Consider the following 16,326-nt stretch of genomic DNA (forward strand, 5'->3'; position numbering starts at 1 on the left):
TTTATTTAGACACAATAAACCGTGTGAGTGGAGATCTAACTATAAAAAAATGACATGGTTAACTTTTATTTAAGCAATAAACATCTAAATCATTACTTTTCCCCCCATGGCTTCCACACCATCGTCCGGGGATAATCAGTGTAGTAAGAGCTCCCTCTTACGCAAAAACCTGGATTAAATTTTGAACCTGCATGTACTGTAGGCCTACCACTGTACATGCGCATAGTGTCACAGTGGCTTCATTAAAAAATAAAAAAATAAATAAATATCAGTCTAATAATACCGGTACTACTACTGCTACTACTAATACTATAATAATGCATATCAATTTAATATTTTACAATACATATCCATTTAATATTTTCAAACTGCTTTCAGGCATTTATGTATTTTGTAAATTTAACGTTTATGAGCAGTTTTTTTTGACTCAATTGAAACATTATTTATTTATTCCTCCTATATTGAATACAATGTTAACATTAAAAATGTGCATAATGTTACAGTGTTTTAAAAATTATATTTGAATAAAGACTGTGTCTTGTTTTTGATGAACACTTAGGCCTATTATGTTTTTATGTTGGTTATTAAGCCAAGTATCTTTCAAAGTGGTTGTTGGTGCAAAAAGTTTGAGACCCACTGGCATAGTCAATAAGTGCTGCTAGTGCTGCGTGATTTAAACAGGTGTAAAAACAGAAGCTCTGTCTTCTTTGAACAACCACCATGTTGTCTGCTTTGGCACTGTTGTAGTGATTCCATCTTGCAAGAATACTTGAAACTTATCTAGGTTTGCTGTTTAAAAACTTGTATTTTATTTAAGATCACATACACACTTTTCCATCATACCACAAAAAAAAGTTGAAGTTCCATTAGGGTCTATTTGGATCTTCATTGATAGCTGCGATTTTAACCAGCAGGCTTGTGTCTCTTGTTCTGATCCTTACTTAACAGTGTTTTACCACAAACTGAGTATGAAAACTGTTTCCGCCCTTCAACTGCTTATACTCACTAGTGTCACATGTATCCCAAATGACTCGGCAGCGGTCATACCCAGGACAATCGCAGGAAAAATGTAAACAACCATTCGCACCAAAGGACAACCTAAGAAGCATGTTCTGGAATGTGAGAGGAATCTGGAGTATCCAGAGAAAACCCACACAAGCACAGGGAGAACATGCAAACTCCACCAGGAAGGCCGAAACCCAGATTCAAACTGTCAACATCAGAACTGTGTGTGAATGTGCTCACCACTCAGTAACTTGCGAATGATTATTATTATTTTTTTTCCCCCTTTGCCCTCTTGTTTGCATTATTGATCGGCCAGGCTGACATTCGGCATTTTGGTAAATGGTACTTCATTTATATAGCGCTTTTCCACATTACAAAGCCCTCACAACACTTTACATTCGATTACTCGTTCACTTACTGATGACGCAGCATCAGGAGCAACTGGAAGTTCAGTATCTTGCTCAGGTATACTTCGACGTGGTCACAATGGCATGGGATTGAACCCACAACCTCTGAGTTAGGAAGACGACCAATCTATCACTGAGCCACACCATCCCAACATATCAACATCAGTCTTTTTTTTTTTTTTTTTTTTAATCCGAAAGCCAATAAGGAAAAAGTAGATTATTTTTAGATGTTAAGTTATCGGCTGGCGCTCATACTCATAATAATAATGAAATGTCTAAATATATAATGTATAAGGACTAGATAAGTTTTTAACTTCTTCCTACTCCCTTTTGAACAAATTAAATCAAATCAATCAAAATCATACTAGTGACATGCTGGCCAGTAGCTGCGTTGAGGATGCTTTTTTTTGTTTTGGTACTTTAAACAGATATTAAATAAAGATTAAAAATTCAATATATAACTATAGTGAAATTTTGTAAAACTATTGTAGAAAACTTTATGGAGCTATTTATTCACTGACGTTTTCATTTAACTTTATAAGACATACTGTGAAGCCTGATAGCCCCTTGCACTTTTTGTACAATGTAGTCTATTCTCTAAATTTGAGATTTTTTTTGTAGCATGTTGCATGTCCAAAAAGCTGTTTAATAAACATGCTTATAAACATTCAAACATTCATACCATGCGTTCGTACATGTGCTGCTAAATTTGGCTTTTGAGAGAATCTTTTACCACAAACGGAGCAGGGGAAAGGTTTATCTCCAGTGTGTGTTTTTGTGTGCCTGATTAAACCATCCTTTGTAGAGAACGTTGTACCACAAATTAAGCATGCAAATGGTTTCTCCCCAGTGTGAGTTCTTGCGTGTGTAACCAAATTCGGCTTTTGAGAGAATTTTTTACCACAAATTGTACAGCCAAAAGGTTTCTCCCCAGTGTGAGTTCTTGTGTGTGTTCTTAAGTTTCCCTTTATAGAGAATTGTTTACCACACACAGAACAGGCAAAAGGTTTCTCCACAGTGTGTGTTCTTGTATGTGTTCTTAAGTTTCCCTTTCCAGAGAATCGTTTACCACAAAAAGAGCAGACAAAAGGTTTCTCCCCAGTGTGTTTTCTTGCATGTGTTCCCAAATGTCCCCTTTGAGTGAATGTTTTACCACAAACTGAGCAGGCAAAAGGCTTCTCTCCAGTATGGATTCTCATGTGCACTTTCAAAGTATACTTGGCATCAAAGGTTTTCTCACATTGAGAACATTTCCAGCGTTTGTTATCAGTGTGACATGTCCTGTCACCTTTTGTCTGCTCCTCGTCATCAGTGTCAGAAGTATGTGACGCTTGGTTGTCACTGTCTGATCGTGGAGCTAAGAGGCTGTCTGCTTGTGATCCACCAATACTTTCACCTTCAACATCTTCTTCACTTTTGACGACGACATCAGTCAAGGGGAAATTGGTGATATCAGCCTCTTGTTCTTCTCTTTTGACTTGGGGAAGTTCTGACTGCATCTCCTCTGTGATGAAAGACGGCGCTCTATCTTCCTCTTTAAAGAAAGGGGAGTCCGGCTCCTGCTGCTCTGGGCTAAGATATTCTTCACTGATATCTATAGGACACAAAAACAAAAACAAGCATGGTGGTAAAGTAAAATCTCATGCTATGATTCTAAAATAAAATGTAAATGCTTGTTGATTATGAAGAAATGTGTCCTGTTCTTATCGAAGGTTGTTGTATGCTGCACCACTGGCCGGGAGACAAACCTGTGTAGTCTGCATGGTAGGCAGCAGCATGTACTACCACAACACTACCAATATAGACTAACAGCTAATGGTAACATCATAAAAAGAAAGTCCTGTCCTACTTGTGTAGGGATGATTCTAAGAAGTGTTTCATCAAAGTATAGGAACGTTTCAGGAAAGTATTTCCTGTACAAATACATAAATACAAAAGACAAAAAGAGAAGCTTGGCCAAAGACGCAATTTCCTTTCAAGGCGCTCTGACTCTGCAACAAAATAACAAGCAGGAAGAGAAATGCACTCAACTTGACAAATAAGATTGAACTCAAGAAGGAAATCAACAGACTTGAGCGAGGGGGAGTAAGTGGCCATTAACACTTAATTTATTACACAATACTAAGTGACATATTCTTTTATTTTGCACTTAACAAATGTAAAAAAACTAAACAAAACAAAACTAAAATTAATATTTAAAAAAACCTAAGCATTTTTGAACAAATAAAAAAACAACAAATCTGCTCTAAAATGTTAATAAAACTAATTCAATTTAAGAAATAAAAGTCAAAACAAAATTAAAACTAACCACAATGAAAAATCAAACACCATTATAATCCTGATGCTAGACTGAGCAAGAATCAATGATTTATAATGACTGTTAAAATCCAATTAATTTTTTTATTTTACCACAGTAACTAACTGGAACTTATTCATGAAGAAGTTGCTGAACAAGTGAAGAAAAAACCAACCTGCCCACTGGAACGCAACTCGAGGCTTCTTGAAAACAGTGTCCATGTAGTTGACGTCGTTGCTTGTTCTCTTTTGTCCGAAAAAGTTCCGTCTTTTACTCATCTTTCACAATTTTGGCACACATTTTTCCACGATAATCACAACACTTTATACTCGACAAACATTCTTTTTGCTCGCAGCTAGCATGCTTTGTTAAAATAAGCTAGCTGGAGACGTTTTAATATACTCCGAGACGAGTTTATCCAGACACGAGGACTAAATTAATTATGTTTTCATCAAGTAAAGAAGTGATCGAACGCACTGTGTAACTGCTTCAGTACCTTCATTAATTCGAGAGGAGTTGTTTTGTTTATGGCGTTCAATCCGCTAATCTGTACACGAAGGGAGAGAGCTGCAGTGGGTTTGTACGGCAACTCCACTAGGACAAGCTAAAAGACACAGGCACGAACCTGATTAAAAACGCTGATAATAAAAAAATACAAAAGATGTATAAAAATTTGCGGCATGGAGGCAATTGCTTGTTCCTGCATTATCTATGCCAACACTTGGGTTAAACTAAAGTTGAATTGAGGAGCGGTTTCTTAATGAGAATTGTTAGCTCCTAAACCAGTTTGTCCAAATTGAGCTGCCGTACCATGACCGATGCAGCTCTACTTCCGTGTACGTTTTGCTTGCTATCCCTGACTGGAGAGAACAAAAAAAGTGTTAGTACTCTACCGCGATGCATTACGTCCCATCAATTCGTCACATGAGTAAAACCTCATTCATTAAATCTTCGTGTACTGATAAAGTCGTAACGGTGCATGCCGAAACATTCTCAGGCTAATTTAGCTTGCTAGTAAGTTGTAAACAAAGAGGCGTGTCTGTTATTGTTTATCAACACATCGTTAAACGGAGATCAAATAGGAGTGAAAAGTGTCGCGAATACTGTTCGTGAATGTGTGCTAAACCTGTGAAAGAAGAGTACGAGGAGGAACTTTGTCAAAAAAAAAAAAAAAAAAAAGAGGCGAATGAGCAGCAACATCAACTTCTCGACGCTGTTTTCAAGAAGCCAAAAGATGAACCAGAAAGCAGGTTTGTTTGTTTGCTCTCGGTTGTTCAGTAACAATGTTAGTAATAACAGTAAGCTAGCTGTTTATTTACAACCCCTAGAAAAAAAAAAAAAAGTATGGAATCACCCGTCTTGGACGAGCATTCACTCAGATGCTTTATTCTGTAGATCAAACTCAGATTAAAAAAAACAACATGAAACAGTTGTAAGGTCATTCCAAAGTGCAACATCTTGGCTTTCAGAAACACTAAAAGAAATGAAAAAAAAACATTGTGCTGGTCAGTAAATGTTACTTTTACAGAGCAAGTCCAGGGAAATAAATATGGAATCACTCCATTCTGAGGATAAAATATGGTATCATGAAAGACAAAGAAAAAACAAAACACATCACTAATATTTAGTTGCATCACCTCTGGCTTTTATGACAGCTTGCAGTCTCTGAGGCATGGACCTGATGATTCTTCGTCAATCTGGTGCCAACTCTCTTTGATTGCAGTTGCCAGATCATCTTTGCAGGTCGGAGCCTTGCTTTGGACCTTTTTTTTTTTTCCAATTTCCACCACAGGTTTTCAATTGGGTTGAGATCTGGGCTATTTGCAGGCCATGACATTGACTGGATGAGTCTTTCTCCAAGGAATGCTTTCACAGTTTTTGCTCTGTGGCATGATGCATTGCCATCTTGGAAAATGATTTCATCATCCCCAAACATTTTTTTGAAGAGATAAGAAAGCTGTCCAAAATGTCAATGTAAACTTGTGCATTTATTAAAGATTTAACCACAGCCATCTACCCAGTGCCTTTGCCTGACATGCAGCCCCATATCATCAAGGACTGTGGGAATTTGGATGTTTTCTTTAGGCAGTCCTCTGCAGGCTTGTTCTTTTTTGTTTAAGCGTCAATGTTGGCTTCCTTTTAGCTTTCCTGTATGTAAATCCCATTTCCTTGAAGCGATTTTGCACAGTTCTGTCACATACATTGACTCCAGCTTCCTCCCATTTCTTCTCCATTTGTCTTGTGCTTTTTCTGTTTTCAAGACATATGGCCTTTAGTTGTTTGTCTTGACGCTTAGATGTCTTCCTTGGTCTACCAGTACGCTTCACTTTCACAACCTTCCAATGCTGTTTGGACTTGGCCCAGATATTTCGATACAGCTGACTGTGAACAGCCCACAACTTTGGCAACCATACGTGTAGAGTTGCCTTCTTCAAGTAGTTTGATAATCCTGTCTTTAGTCTTAAGAAACATCTCCCTTGTTGGAGCCATGATTCTTGCCAATACACTTGGTCCGGCAGCCCTCCAAGGTGTGATAATTGCACTGTTTTTAACTGCTGACTAACGAGCAGATGTAATTTGAGGCAGGTGCCCAATTAAGAAAAGAAAATTGACTGGGTGTGTCCTTATTTTCTACTCAAAATGGAGTGATTCCATATTTTTTTTCCCTCAGAATGGAGTGATTCCATACTTATTTCCCTGCACTTTCTCTATAAAAGTAAAATTTACTGACCAACACAATGTTTTGTTCTTCATTTCTTTTAGTTTTTCTGAAAGCCAAGTTGTTGCACTTTACGACTGTTTCATGGTTTTTATATGAGTTTGATCTACAGAATAAAACATCTGAGTGAGTGCTCGTCCAAGACTGGTGATTCCATACTTTTTGCTAGGTGTTGTAGGTGCCCCTAGCCCATTTGGGGGTGTACTGAAACACCCATAAATAAATAAAGAGTATTGGGTTTTAGAAGCAAAAATAGTTAGCTCTGTGTCACGGTCCGATTTGTGAACATATTATGATCCTGAAGTAAACACTGCTTGAAATATTGCCATTTTACTAGAGTTTTCCCTTGATTTGGTCCTTTGGTGGATCTGATTCAAACAGGCCTTCCCCAAAATATTCAAAAGGAAGCAGATTTATTTATTTATTTTTTATTTTTTGCCGTGAACCGGCAACTTGCTTGCTAGAGTTATTTTTCCGTGAACTACTCGGATTGGGCATTCACCTGAAAGAGTTATGCACTAGGCGTGGTTCCTGTCTATCATCACAGCTTTCTGTGCATTTTCACTTTTTTTTCACATTTTCATTTTGTTTTGCCACCGAAGATAGGTTGTTTTTGGCATTACCAGCCTAACCCTAACCATAACTCTCAGGGGTAGGTTGCTGGCAAAAAAATAAACAAATAAATAAATAAATAAACTATTTGATTTGTCACATTTTACAGAAATCTGTGGCGTAGCAGTTTATATATATACACATAGTTTTATATACATAAACATACTCTATAATAATTCAAGATAAAAAAATGTTAAAACTGCCTTTGCGTCCTTCGATTTTTCTATATGCAAACCTTAAGGAAATGTATGAACCCCACCTCCTAATCCAAACAGAGATCAAATATATCACTAAACAAATGAGCTGAAGAAGTGAACAAACCGGATTTGTGCAGCACAACTTGAGGCTTCTTGAAAACAGCATTCAGGAGTTGACGTTGTCGCTCGTTCTCCTCTTTTGACCGAGAAAGTTCCTCCTCGTACTATCGTGCTTTCAAACATTACAAATATTTTGATTCAGCAACGCTTTCAGCATTTCGATTTTACCCATTTTCACAAGATAAACTCACACTCCAGCGTGTTGCTGACGTGACGTCATAACTAGCACTACGACGTTTTCGTCTCATGTTTTTTTTTTTTTTTTTTTTTTTTGTGCCTTTTTTCAGTTCCGGTCGGAAGAGGCAGAGGTGACTTAAATTTGAGTGCATTACTGTCCCCCGCAGGTGTGTAGGTGTCATTACACGCTTGACCATTAATTCTTTCCACTCATAACTGGGCAATGTACACTATTGAATCATTCAATACAACAAGAAATACTTTCAGAAGGTCAAATCCTACCAAATCAAAATTATATTATATCAAAATTTATTTTAATTGTTTCTCGTGTAATTTCACGATGGTGAAGTGAATCTGAGAAACTGAAGCCCATCAGAACGGTAAAATAAGTAGAATCAGGTCGTATTCTACTCTGTGTGTTGTGAATCTGAATTTATATAATACAGTGGTGCATTAACTACGAGTGACCAAGTGTATACATCAATTTATTAGTATGGCATATGAAATCAACTTTCTCCATTGAAATGAACTGAATGTCATTAATCCGTTCCAGCCCCAATAGAGGCATAAAACTATGACATAAAGGGCATCAATGACGTGCGTCTCTCACTCTTTATTTTTTAAATTTCACTCAAACGGCAGCACAACTTGTAACACAAAGCAAAACAACAAACAAAAAATCTGCAAGTTGGAGCACTTGTAAAACAAGGTACCACAGTACCACCGTATTGTACATAATTTCAATTTTGGAATTGCATAACTGAAATAAATCAAATTGTCCATAATATTCCAGTTTGCTGAGATACACTTGCACTCTATATGCCATTGATTTGAGAAAAGGCACTACAGAAGACAAAAAATATATATACACTATGTAAGAATTCATTTTTCTTTAAATTACCTTACCGAATTAAAATAAATATGAACAGCAAAAGCTTATGCAAGGAAAGACAGCCTCTCAGGATTTTCTTTCTCCATGTTTGTTTTATTTTGTGAATGCTCACATGATGCCATTCCAAGCATTTAATTCATTCAGTGGTTAAGGATCATTACTGTAATACCACTGTGGAGGTTAGAATACACCCACATAAAATTGACATAGTTTGTTGTGTTAAGTGATACAGGTATATTAGAGCAAAAATTAATGTAGCCTACAAAAATTAACATTTTCCTCAGAAATTACTTTAAAAATGAAAACCAACTACACATACATGCTTTTTAAAAATATTAATTTGAATCCTTCACACAGAATGTCACTGATACAGAAGATATATGAAGAAGATGATAAATGGTCTAAAGCTGATATGACATATCACACTGATAAACAACCTGGGAGTGCTCTCAATGCTGGAAAACCTTTGGAAAACAAAAGTTTTAATGTTAGTTCAGCATTGGCGAAGCACATGAGGACGCATCGTGGTCAGAATGATCCTGATATAAAAACTGGCAGAAAAGAATTCACAAAAAAAAAAAAAAAAAAAACCTTGATAAAAGTGGTGGATGCTTCTATGTTTGTTATTGTTACAATATTTCATTTTTATGTCATTAATGCCACAAGCAAAAAATCAAAATGTATCAAGGCACTTAGTAGACCAATGTAGAGCTTTATAACAATCCAATATGCCTCAATGACTAAAGCCTTTAATATATATATATATATATATATATATATATATATATATATATATATACATATATATATATATATATATATATATATATATATATATATATATATATATATATATATATATATATGATATACACACATATATATACATTTTTAAGAATGTATTCCTGTTTTTGTTATGAGAATAAAGCTGTCTTTTTCCAAATAAAAGTGTATGAAGTTGTGTTTTTTTAAATTCATGTGTTAAAATTTTAATTCCTTCCCCTGTAAAATATTCATTGTAATGGGGGAGGGGGGGGGGGGTAATTTTGTACTCACAATTTTTATCATGGCAAAGTACATTTAATATGTATTCTAAAGGTTGTTTTGTTCATGAAAAAATGCAACTATTCTTACAGCTTTTTTCTCTTTAAAAAGAAGTATTTTTGTAACTAACTTTGTCACAAAACAGGTCTTTTTTTTTTTTTTTTTTTTTAGAAAATTGCTGCTCAAGAGGGTTAATGTGACCTACAAATTCTTACAGAGAGAGATTGTGCTACTATTTAATGCTTTGTAGGTGATGAAAATCATTATATACAGTCTTCCCTCGCTATAACGCGGTTCACTTTTCGCGGTCTCGCTGTATCGCGGATTTTTTTTTAAGTGCAATTTTGCATATTTTTTTACAGTAATATACCCATTTTATAAAATTTATGAAGGTTTGAACATTGTCAATGTTTGAACAAGAGAGAAATGTGAGAACATGTAAATGCCTCAATGAGAAAAGTGTCTAACTTGTGCGGTCGGGGATTTTAGAGCCTTAAAACATTTATAAGAGTTGTAAAACATAAAGCTAACTACTTCGCGGATTTCATTTATTGCGGGTATTTTTTGGAACCTAACCCCAGCGGAAAACGAGGGAAAACTGTATTCAAAAAATGTATTCTACATGTACATGGAGCTAGGATAGAAAAGATCTATTTACTGATTTGTTGTCTGCACTAAAACAGCAGCGTAGAATCTTTATAGGCAGTAGACAGGCCTTTTGGGCGAAAGGCATGGTACACCCTAGACTGGTCACAATGACAATCCTGGTGCACAGTAAACTAGCATTCAAACTTTCACTCTTCACTGACACCGAAGAAATGTTTTTGGAATGTGGGAGAGAAATTATGTGGCCAACAAAGTATGCAATATGTTGCGATCTTCTCATAATTTCGTGTCCTTATTCAACAGTGGTTATGATGCAGCTTTCTTATTCCTTGGCCACATCCCTCTTAGGCTTCTGGGCACTGCAGGTTTTTTTTCTTCTTCTCAGTTTTGAAAGAATGGTGACCAAAGTACTTACATTGTATTAGGGGTGTAAACGTTATGTTTCAAAGAAGTCTCTGGTAAAAGCATAAGTAGTGATTCAACTCCTGTACTTGAAGTATATTGAGTGAATGTTTAATGTCAATTCTATGCAAAATCAATTTTGATAACGTGACAAAATTGGGAGAAAAATTCACTGCAAAAAAACAAAACAAAACACAAACACACACACACAAACAAAATTTCCATTGTTTACCAACTAATATAGTGTTCATACTGAGAATAGAAAGAAAAAAACACACCACTAGTTTTTCTAAACCAAGAGCTAGCTAGCCTTAGTTCTGAGTGTTCCCTGGCTTTGCTCATGTGAACCGAGGGAGTGAAAAAAATGTTTCTCTAAATCTGTTGCCATTGTTAGATTAAGCCTCTTATTGATTAGATAGGTGACTTGAGCTAGGCCGTTGTCAAGTCCCCAGCACAGTGGTTCTTTTTAACCTTGTTAAAGGTGCTGAACCCCATCAGTTTCATATGTACATTTGCCGAACCCTATACTATTGCCTAAAAAAAAAGCAAAGAAAAGAAAATCAGTTCCAAGCACCATATTTAACATATTTATTGAACAATATTATGGCATTGATGTGACATCAGATGATGGAAGTTTAGACATATCGATGAGTGCATGAAAATGAGAATATGTGTATCGAGAAGAGAAAGCTACTGTATATCTGTAGGACTATACATAACACAGTTTAGCATATCACAACATATCAGAGAAGTCCACATACACAATATAAATACACATCCTCTGGCTTACAGTCATGCATCAATGTTTGTTATGTACACACCGTTGCTGTCTGTGGAAATTTATTGGAGCATTTATTGCTATCCTTGATATCCTGTTTAAGGTATGTAGTCATATTTTCTTTGTCTTAAGAGCAAGACAATTTGGTGCACTAGGAAAACTTGTCTTAGTAGTAACACTTTGCCACTACTGTATGACATCTCTGCGCACTAGAAGGACAGCTCATTACTAATGAAGCAAAACTGTGCACTTGTAGTGCTAGTAAACAAGTGCAGTTTTACCTCACTAGTAGCATGTAGTTGTACTACTAATTTGCCATAAGTCTCCTACTAGTGTACAAAAATGGCACCCAATAACGGGGACAAACATGACTTGTTCTACTAGCACTAATTTGTCTTACTAATAAGGACCAAGAGCGTACTTGGACCGGTACATGGAACTTCAACTGGATAACAAGAATATTGAATAAATAAATGCTCAAATTGGTTTCCATATCTTTTACCTTGGTGTTTATACATTTGCTGTTTAAATGAAAGGGCTGCTCTTCACACACACTTGAGCGCGACAGTCTCGCTGGTGTGTTTCTTCATGTGCTTACTCAAACCGGACTGATAGCAGAAACTTGTGTTGCAGATGGAGCAAGAGAAGGTTTTTTCCCCAATGTGTGTTCTGATGTGTCTGATCAAACTTCTCTTCAGTGAGAATCTTTCACCGCAGAATGAGCAGATGCATGGTTTTTCTCCCGTGTGTCTCCTCATGTGTCTTATCAGGTTTCTCTTGTTGCCAAATGTTTTGTCACATTGAGGACATTGCGGTTTCTCCCCAAAGTGTGTCTCCATGTGTTGAAATAACGCCGACTGGAAAGTAAAACTTGAGTTGCAAACTGAGCAGCAAAAAGGTTTTTCTCCTGTGTGTTTTCTTGTGTGTGTTATTAAATAATCCTTCCGAGAGAATCTTTTGCCACAATCGGAGCACAAGAAAGGTTTCTCTCCCGTGTGACATCTCATGTGTCGTTTCAGATTCCTCTTGTTTCCAAATGTTTTGTCACATTGAGTACACTTCACGTGTTTGTCATCAGTGTGTCCTGTCACATCCCCTTTAGCGTGTTCATCGTCCGTGTCAGACATTGTGTCGCCACTATCTGATAGTGGAGCTAAGCGGCTGTCTGCTTGTGAGCCTCCGTCACCTTTTGTTGCCATGTGACAACTTGAGCTGCTGCTTGCGGCCTCTGCCCCTCTGTTCTCCTCACGTTGACCTTTGTCTTCATCATCTTCACTCTTCACAATGACACGATACACTGAGAAATCCAGCCCTTGAAGATGCTCTCCATCCTCTTCCACTTTAATGTAGGGGGGCTCTGGCTCCTCTTGCTCCACCCCGGAGCTCTGCTCTTGCTGCTCAAGATGAAGATCTTCTTCACTGACATCTGGAGGATACAAGAAGACAAAGTCAAACTTTGCTCAGTCAATTTATGTTTTTGTGGCCCCACTACAATGAGTACAGTGAACCCCGCTATCTCGTGTTTCATCGTTTATGCCACCACTACAATGCAGACTTTTATTTATGAGATTTTATAGTACATAGTTAAGTCTGAATCCAGTGTTGCGCACTTCCACTGTAGTGCCTAGGTGTGGCACAACATGCACACTGCGGTAGACACAAAGGTCCCAACATATTTACCTGTGAATATTGTTGTATGTTCTATGTTAAAGTAGCAGTTGTTGTATAAATTATAATTACTGTATTGTAACAGCTATGCTAATTTTCATTAGGCCATCTATAGCATTTCACATTATATTATACTGTATATACATTATGTTCACAACATGGACCTAAAAAAAATGACATGCCTTCGCTTGGTTAACTTTATTTTTGTTTTATGTGCAAGTAACAAACAGGTTGACGTTATTACTTGGAGAACTGTTTGGGAGATATATTTTTCAAAAGGATGCACAAGATCGTGCTTCTAAAACTACATACAGAAACTGCCATTAAACGTTACTTAACATGTAGAAATGAACAAACCTGGTACGTGTCGAGGCTTCTTGAAAACAGCCTCCAGCAGTTGACGTTGTCGCTCGTTCTCCTCCTTCGTCCGACAAAGTTCCTCCTCGTACTCAGCTATCGTTCTTTCAAACACTACAAATACCTCTTCAACGGCCGCACTTAGTCGCTGATTCAGCAACGCTCTCAGCATTTGGACTTTACACATTTTCACACGATAATCACACTTTACACTCACAGTCGAGCGCTGCTTGGCGCTATCTTGCTATCTTCGCAGCTAGCAAATTAAGCTAGCTTGAGGAGCTTCAACGTGCAATGTTTATCTAAACATTAAGAACGAACTGTGTTTTCTATGTTATATAAACGAAATATTACGTACATAAAGAGCGAAATGTACGACAAAGAACGCGATACAAAGACATATCTGGACTGTGCTAATGTGTTTTCGTTTCTTTTTATTTACTTCCGGCACAGTTAAAAAGGCGATTGCGCCATATTGACTCATTACTGCCTCCTTCAGGTGTGTAAGTTTCATTACGCTCTTTAATTACCGCGGAACAAAATGAATGAATTATAAATTGAAATACAGTAAACATAATAAAACATTTTACTATGCATGATTGTACATCTAAACTATGATGTGAGCGAGCCGGGGACATCCTCCGTTTACTGAAGACGGGACCAAGAGTTAGCGTGAAATGACACATCCACACCAAAGGAGGCAGTAATGCAGTAAAATGTACTGTTTCTTTCCTCCCGGAAGTGGAAAACTAGTCAAGGAAAATAATGCGAAATGACAACGTCATTCATTAATATTGCCACTATTATTTGTTTACTCGTTATTCCGTTTATATTTATGTCACGTAATCGATTAAATGTATTTGCTCCGCGTGTCAGTCCGTTGTGATGTGCCTGTTAAGTTATCGTTACACTTATACACTTACACTTATAGATGCGAAAAAAAGACGGGTTTGTTCGCAACACGTCGTTAAACGAGACCAAGTGTGAATGTAAACAGTTGGTGGGAAGGAATGTGTGCGACAACGACAGCAGAGCATAATGAGGTTTTCAAGAAGCAAGATGAAGCACACAGAGAAGGTTTGCTCACTTTCTCCGCTCATAATCGTAATTTTGGTTCCATAAAAATAGCATGACTTGAATGAGCAAAGCTTGACTTTTTCGAACCACGTGTTCGTCAAATTGTGTCCTGCAGATATATGTGAATATCTTCATCCTAAGCAGCAGACATGGAGCTCAAGGACAGATCAGGAGGAGCCCAAGCTCCTCTACATCAAACAGGAGGCAACGGAGCCAGAGTCCACATGCATAAAAGTGGAAAAGGAGGAATACATCATCAGTCAAGAGGGAGAACAGCTTCAAGGAGTGGAAAAGGATGACATCGCTAAGTTTCCATTCACTGTTGTTCATGTGAAGTGTGAAGATGATGATGATGATGATGGTGATGATGATGAAGATGATGGAAACCACTGTGGAGGATCCCAAGCTGACAACTTAGCTCCATTTATAGATTGTGATGACAAAACATCACACTCTTCTGTTGCTGATGATGATCAACACTCAAAAGGTGACGTGACATCTCACAATGACAAAACAGACTTGACATGTCCTCAGTGTGACAAAACTTTTACCAACAAGAGGAATCTCAAAAGACACATGATAATTCATACAGGAGAAAAACCTTTCATGTGTTCACTTTGTGGGAAAAGATTCTTTCAGAAGGGCTCTATGATAACACACACAAGAAAACACACTGGAGAAAAACCATTTTCCTGCTCCGTATGTAATAAATGTTTTAGTGATTATTCAACACTGGCGAAACACATGAGAACACACACCGGTGAGAAACCCTTTTCATGTTCAGTATGCAGTAAAACATTTTCTCAGAAGGTGGCGATGCAAACGCACGCAAGAACACATACTGGAGAAAAATCCTTTTTCTGCTCCATCTGCAACACGAGTTTTAATGTTCGATCAACGTTGGTACACCACATGAGAACGCACACTGGTGAGAAACCTTTCACCTGCTCAGTGTGCGCCAAAAGTTTTGCTCATCCTGCAGGATTGGCGAGGCACATGAGAACACACACTGGGGAGAAACCTTTTTCCTGCTCGGTCTGCAACAAAAGTTTTTCAATTCACAAGACGTTGATCCAACACATGAGAACGCACACTGGAGAGAAACCGTTCGTCTGTGCAATATGCGGTCAAAGTTTCTCTCAAAGTGGCGCTTTACAAAGGCATGTACGTTCACACACTGGTGAAAAACCGTTTGGTTGCAGTGTGTGTGATAAAATATTTAATGATAAGTATAAGATTAAAAAGCACAAGTGTGCTGGAGAGAAGAGCAGCAACACATGAAGTGCAGGAAATTGTGACAAACTTAGAAAATTAAAACAGTTGTGGCACTTGTTAGTCAAGGTACCACTGTAGTTGAAGTCATTTTTCTGTAATTTACGTTGCACAGAAGTTTACCACCCTGCTTTCTCTGGCATCAGTGTTAAATCGTGTTGCACTAAATTGCCAACGGTACATAATAATACAAATGTGTGTATCACTTTTTGTGACATTTATATTCAGTGGTATGGATACCTTGACTATTTTCTCATGTCGAATATGTGGCTTGGTTCAATAAAGGTTGAGAAGTAGAGAACCTTTGTTGGGATGTCGTCATGTGCCTGGTCACACTGGTCACATTCAAAGCATTATGTTAGCACTTAAACAGATCACAAATCACAAAAGTAAGTCAAGGTCTGGAAGACCTTCCCTGCTGCCCTAAACTATCAGAAGCACTGTCCTACATGTACAACCTAAACTGTACTATGTTATTTGTGAGATTAAATTGAATGTATTCGCTACATTTCATTTGGTTCCTTTTTGGCTGCAGATGTTCAAAGTTTTATTTCTTTATTTTATTTTATTTTATTTTTTGTCAAAACAGATTTTCGCGTCTGTGCGCTTTCTTCCATTTCAATCAATGCCTGAGGCCTTCAGACTCATTAGCGCTGGTTCTGGCCCAGAATTCTTCTTTACTATCATTCTTTAACCT

At 37.3% G+C, this 16,326-nt stretch overlaps 3 protein-coding genes across 5 annotated transcripts; 1 reads left to right on the forward strand and 2 right to left on the reverse strand.

The window, feature by feature from the left end:
• Window positions 1–785: 785 nt before the first annotated feature.
• LOC144017343 (uncharacterized) lies at window positions 786–7,577 on the reverse strand. Of its 3 annotated transcripts, none has more exons than XM_077518791.1 (2): window positions 7,361–7,577; window positions 786–3,006 (listed from the first exon to the last, which is right to left on the reverse strand). In XM_077518791.1, the coding sequence occupies exon 2, from the start codon at window positions 2,909–2,911 to the stop codon at window positions 2,081–2,083; it is 831 nt and encodes a 276-aa protein (XP_077374917.1). In that variant the 5' UTR covers window positions 2,912–3,006; window positions 7,361–7,577; the 3' UTR covers window positions 786–2,080. The 3 variants fall into 3 exon arrangements, with proteins under 3 accessions (XP_077374917.1, XP_077374918.1, XP_077374916.1); XM_077518792.1 differs by lacking the exon at window positions 7,361–7,577 and adding an exon at window positions 4,205–5,119; XM_077518790.1 differs by lacking the exon at window positions 7,361–7,577 and adding an exon at window positions 3,884–5,117.
• Window positions 7,578–11,050: 3,473 nt separating this feature from the next.
• LOC144017342 (uncharacterized) lies at window positions 11,051–13,747 on the reverse strand. The gene is made up of 2 exons (XM_077518789.1): window positions 13,281–13,747; window positions 11,051–12,681 (listed from the first exon to the last, which is right to left on the reverse strand). Exons 1-2 carry the CDS (start codon window positions 13,465–13,467, stop codon window positions 11,801–11,803), a joined length of 1,068 nt encoding a protein of 355 aa, XP_077374915.1. The 5' UTR covers window positions 13,468–13,747; the 3' UTR covers window positions 11,051–11,800.
• Window positions 13,748–13,954: 207 nt separating this feature from the next.
• Window positions 13,955–16,137, forward strand: LOC144017336 (uncharacterized). Its single transcript, XM_077518784.1, has 2 exons — window positions 13,955–14,357; window positions 14,473–16,137. Exons 1-2 carry the CDS (start codon window positions 14,291–14,293, stop codon window positions 15,636–15,638), a joined length of 1,233 nt encoding a protein of 410 aa, XP_077374910.1. The 5' UTR covers window positions 13,955–14,290; the 3' UTR covers window positions 15,639–16,137.
• The last annotated feature ends 189 nt before the right edge of the window (window positions 16,138–16,326 follow it).

This window comes from Festucalex cinctus, chromosome 4 (genome assembly GCF_051991245.1).
Source record: "Festucalex cinctus isolate MCC-2025b chromosome 4, RoL_Fcin_1.0, whole genome shotgun sequence".
NCBI lineage: Eukaryota > Metazoa > Chordata > Actinopteri > Syngnathiformes > Syngnathidae > Festucalex > Festucalex cinctus.

Bases quoted from the DNA above. Each gene is read 5' to 3' on its own strand.
- LOC144017336 (XM_077518784.1), top strand. From the start codon at position 14,291: ATGTGTGCGACAACGACAGCAGAGCATAATGAGGTTTTCAAGAAGCAA. The intron at 14,358-14,472 runs GTTTGCTCACTT...TGTGTCCTGCAG, and splicing joins AGATGAAGCACACAGAGAAG to ATATATGTGAATATCTTCAT.
- LOC144017343 (XM_077518790.1), bottom strand. From the start codon at position 3,986: ATGAGTAAAAGACGGAACTTTTTCGGACAAAAGAGAACAAGCAACGAC. The intron at 3,007-3,883 runs GTTGGTTTTTTC...TGTGTCCTATAG, and splicing joins AGTTGCGTTCCAGTGGGCAG to ATATCAGTGAAGAATATCTT.
- LOC144017342 (XM_077518789.1), bottom strand. From the start codon at position 13,467: ATGTGTAAAGTCCAAATGCTGAGAGCGTTGCTGAATCAGCGACTAAGT. The intron at 12,682-13,280 runs GTTTGTTCATTT...TGTATCCTCCAG, and splicing joins GAAGCCTCGACACGTACCAG to ATGTCAGTGAAGAAGATCTT.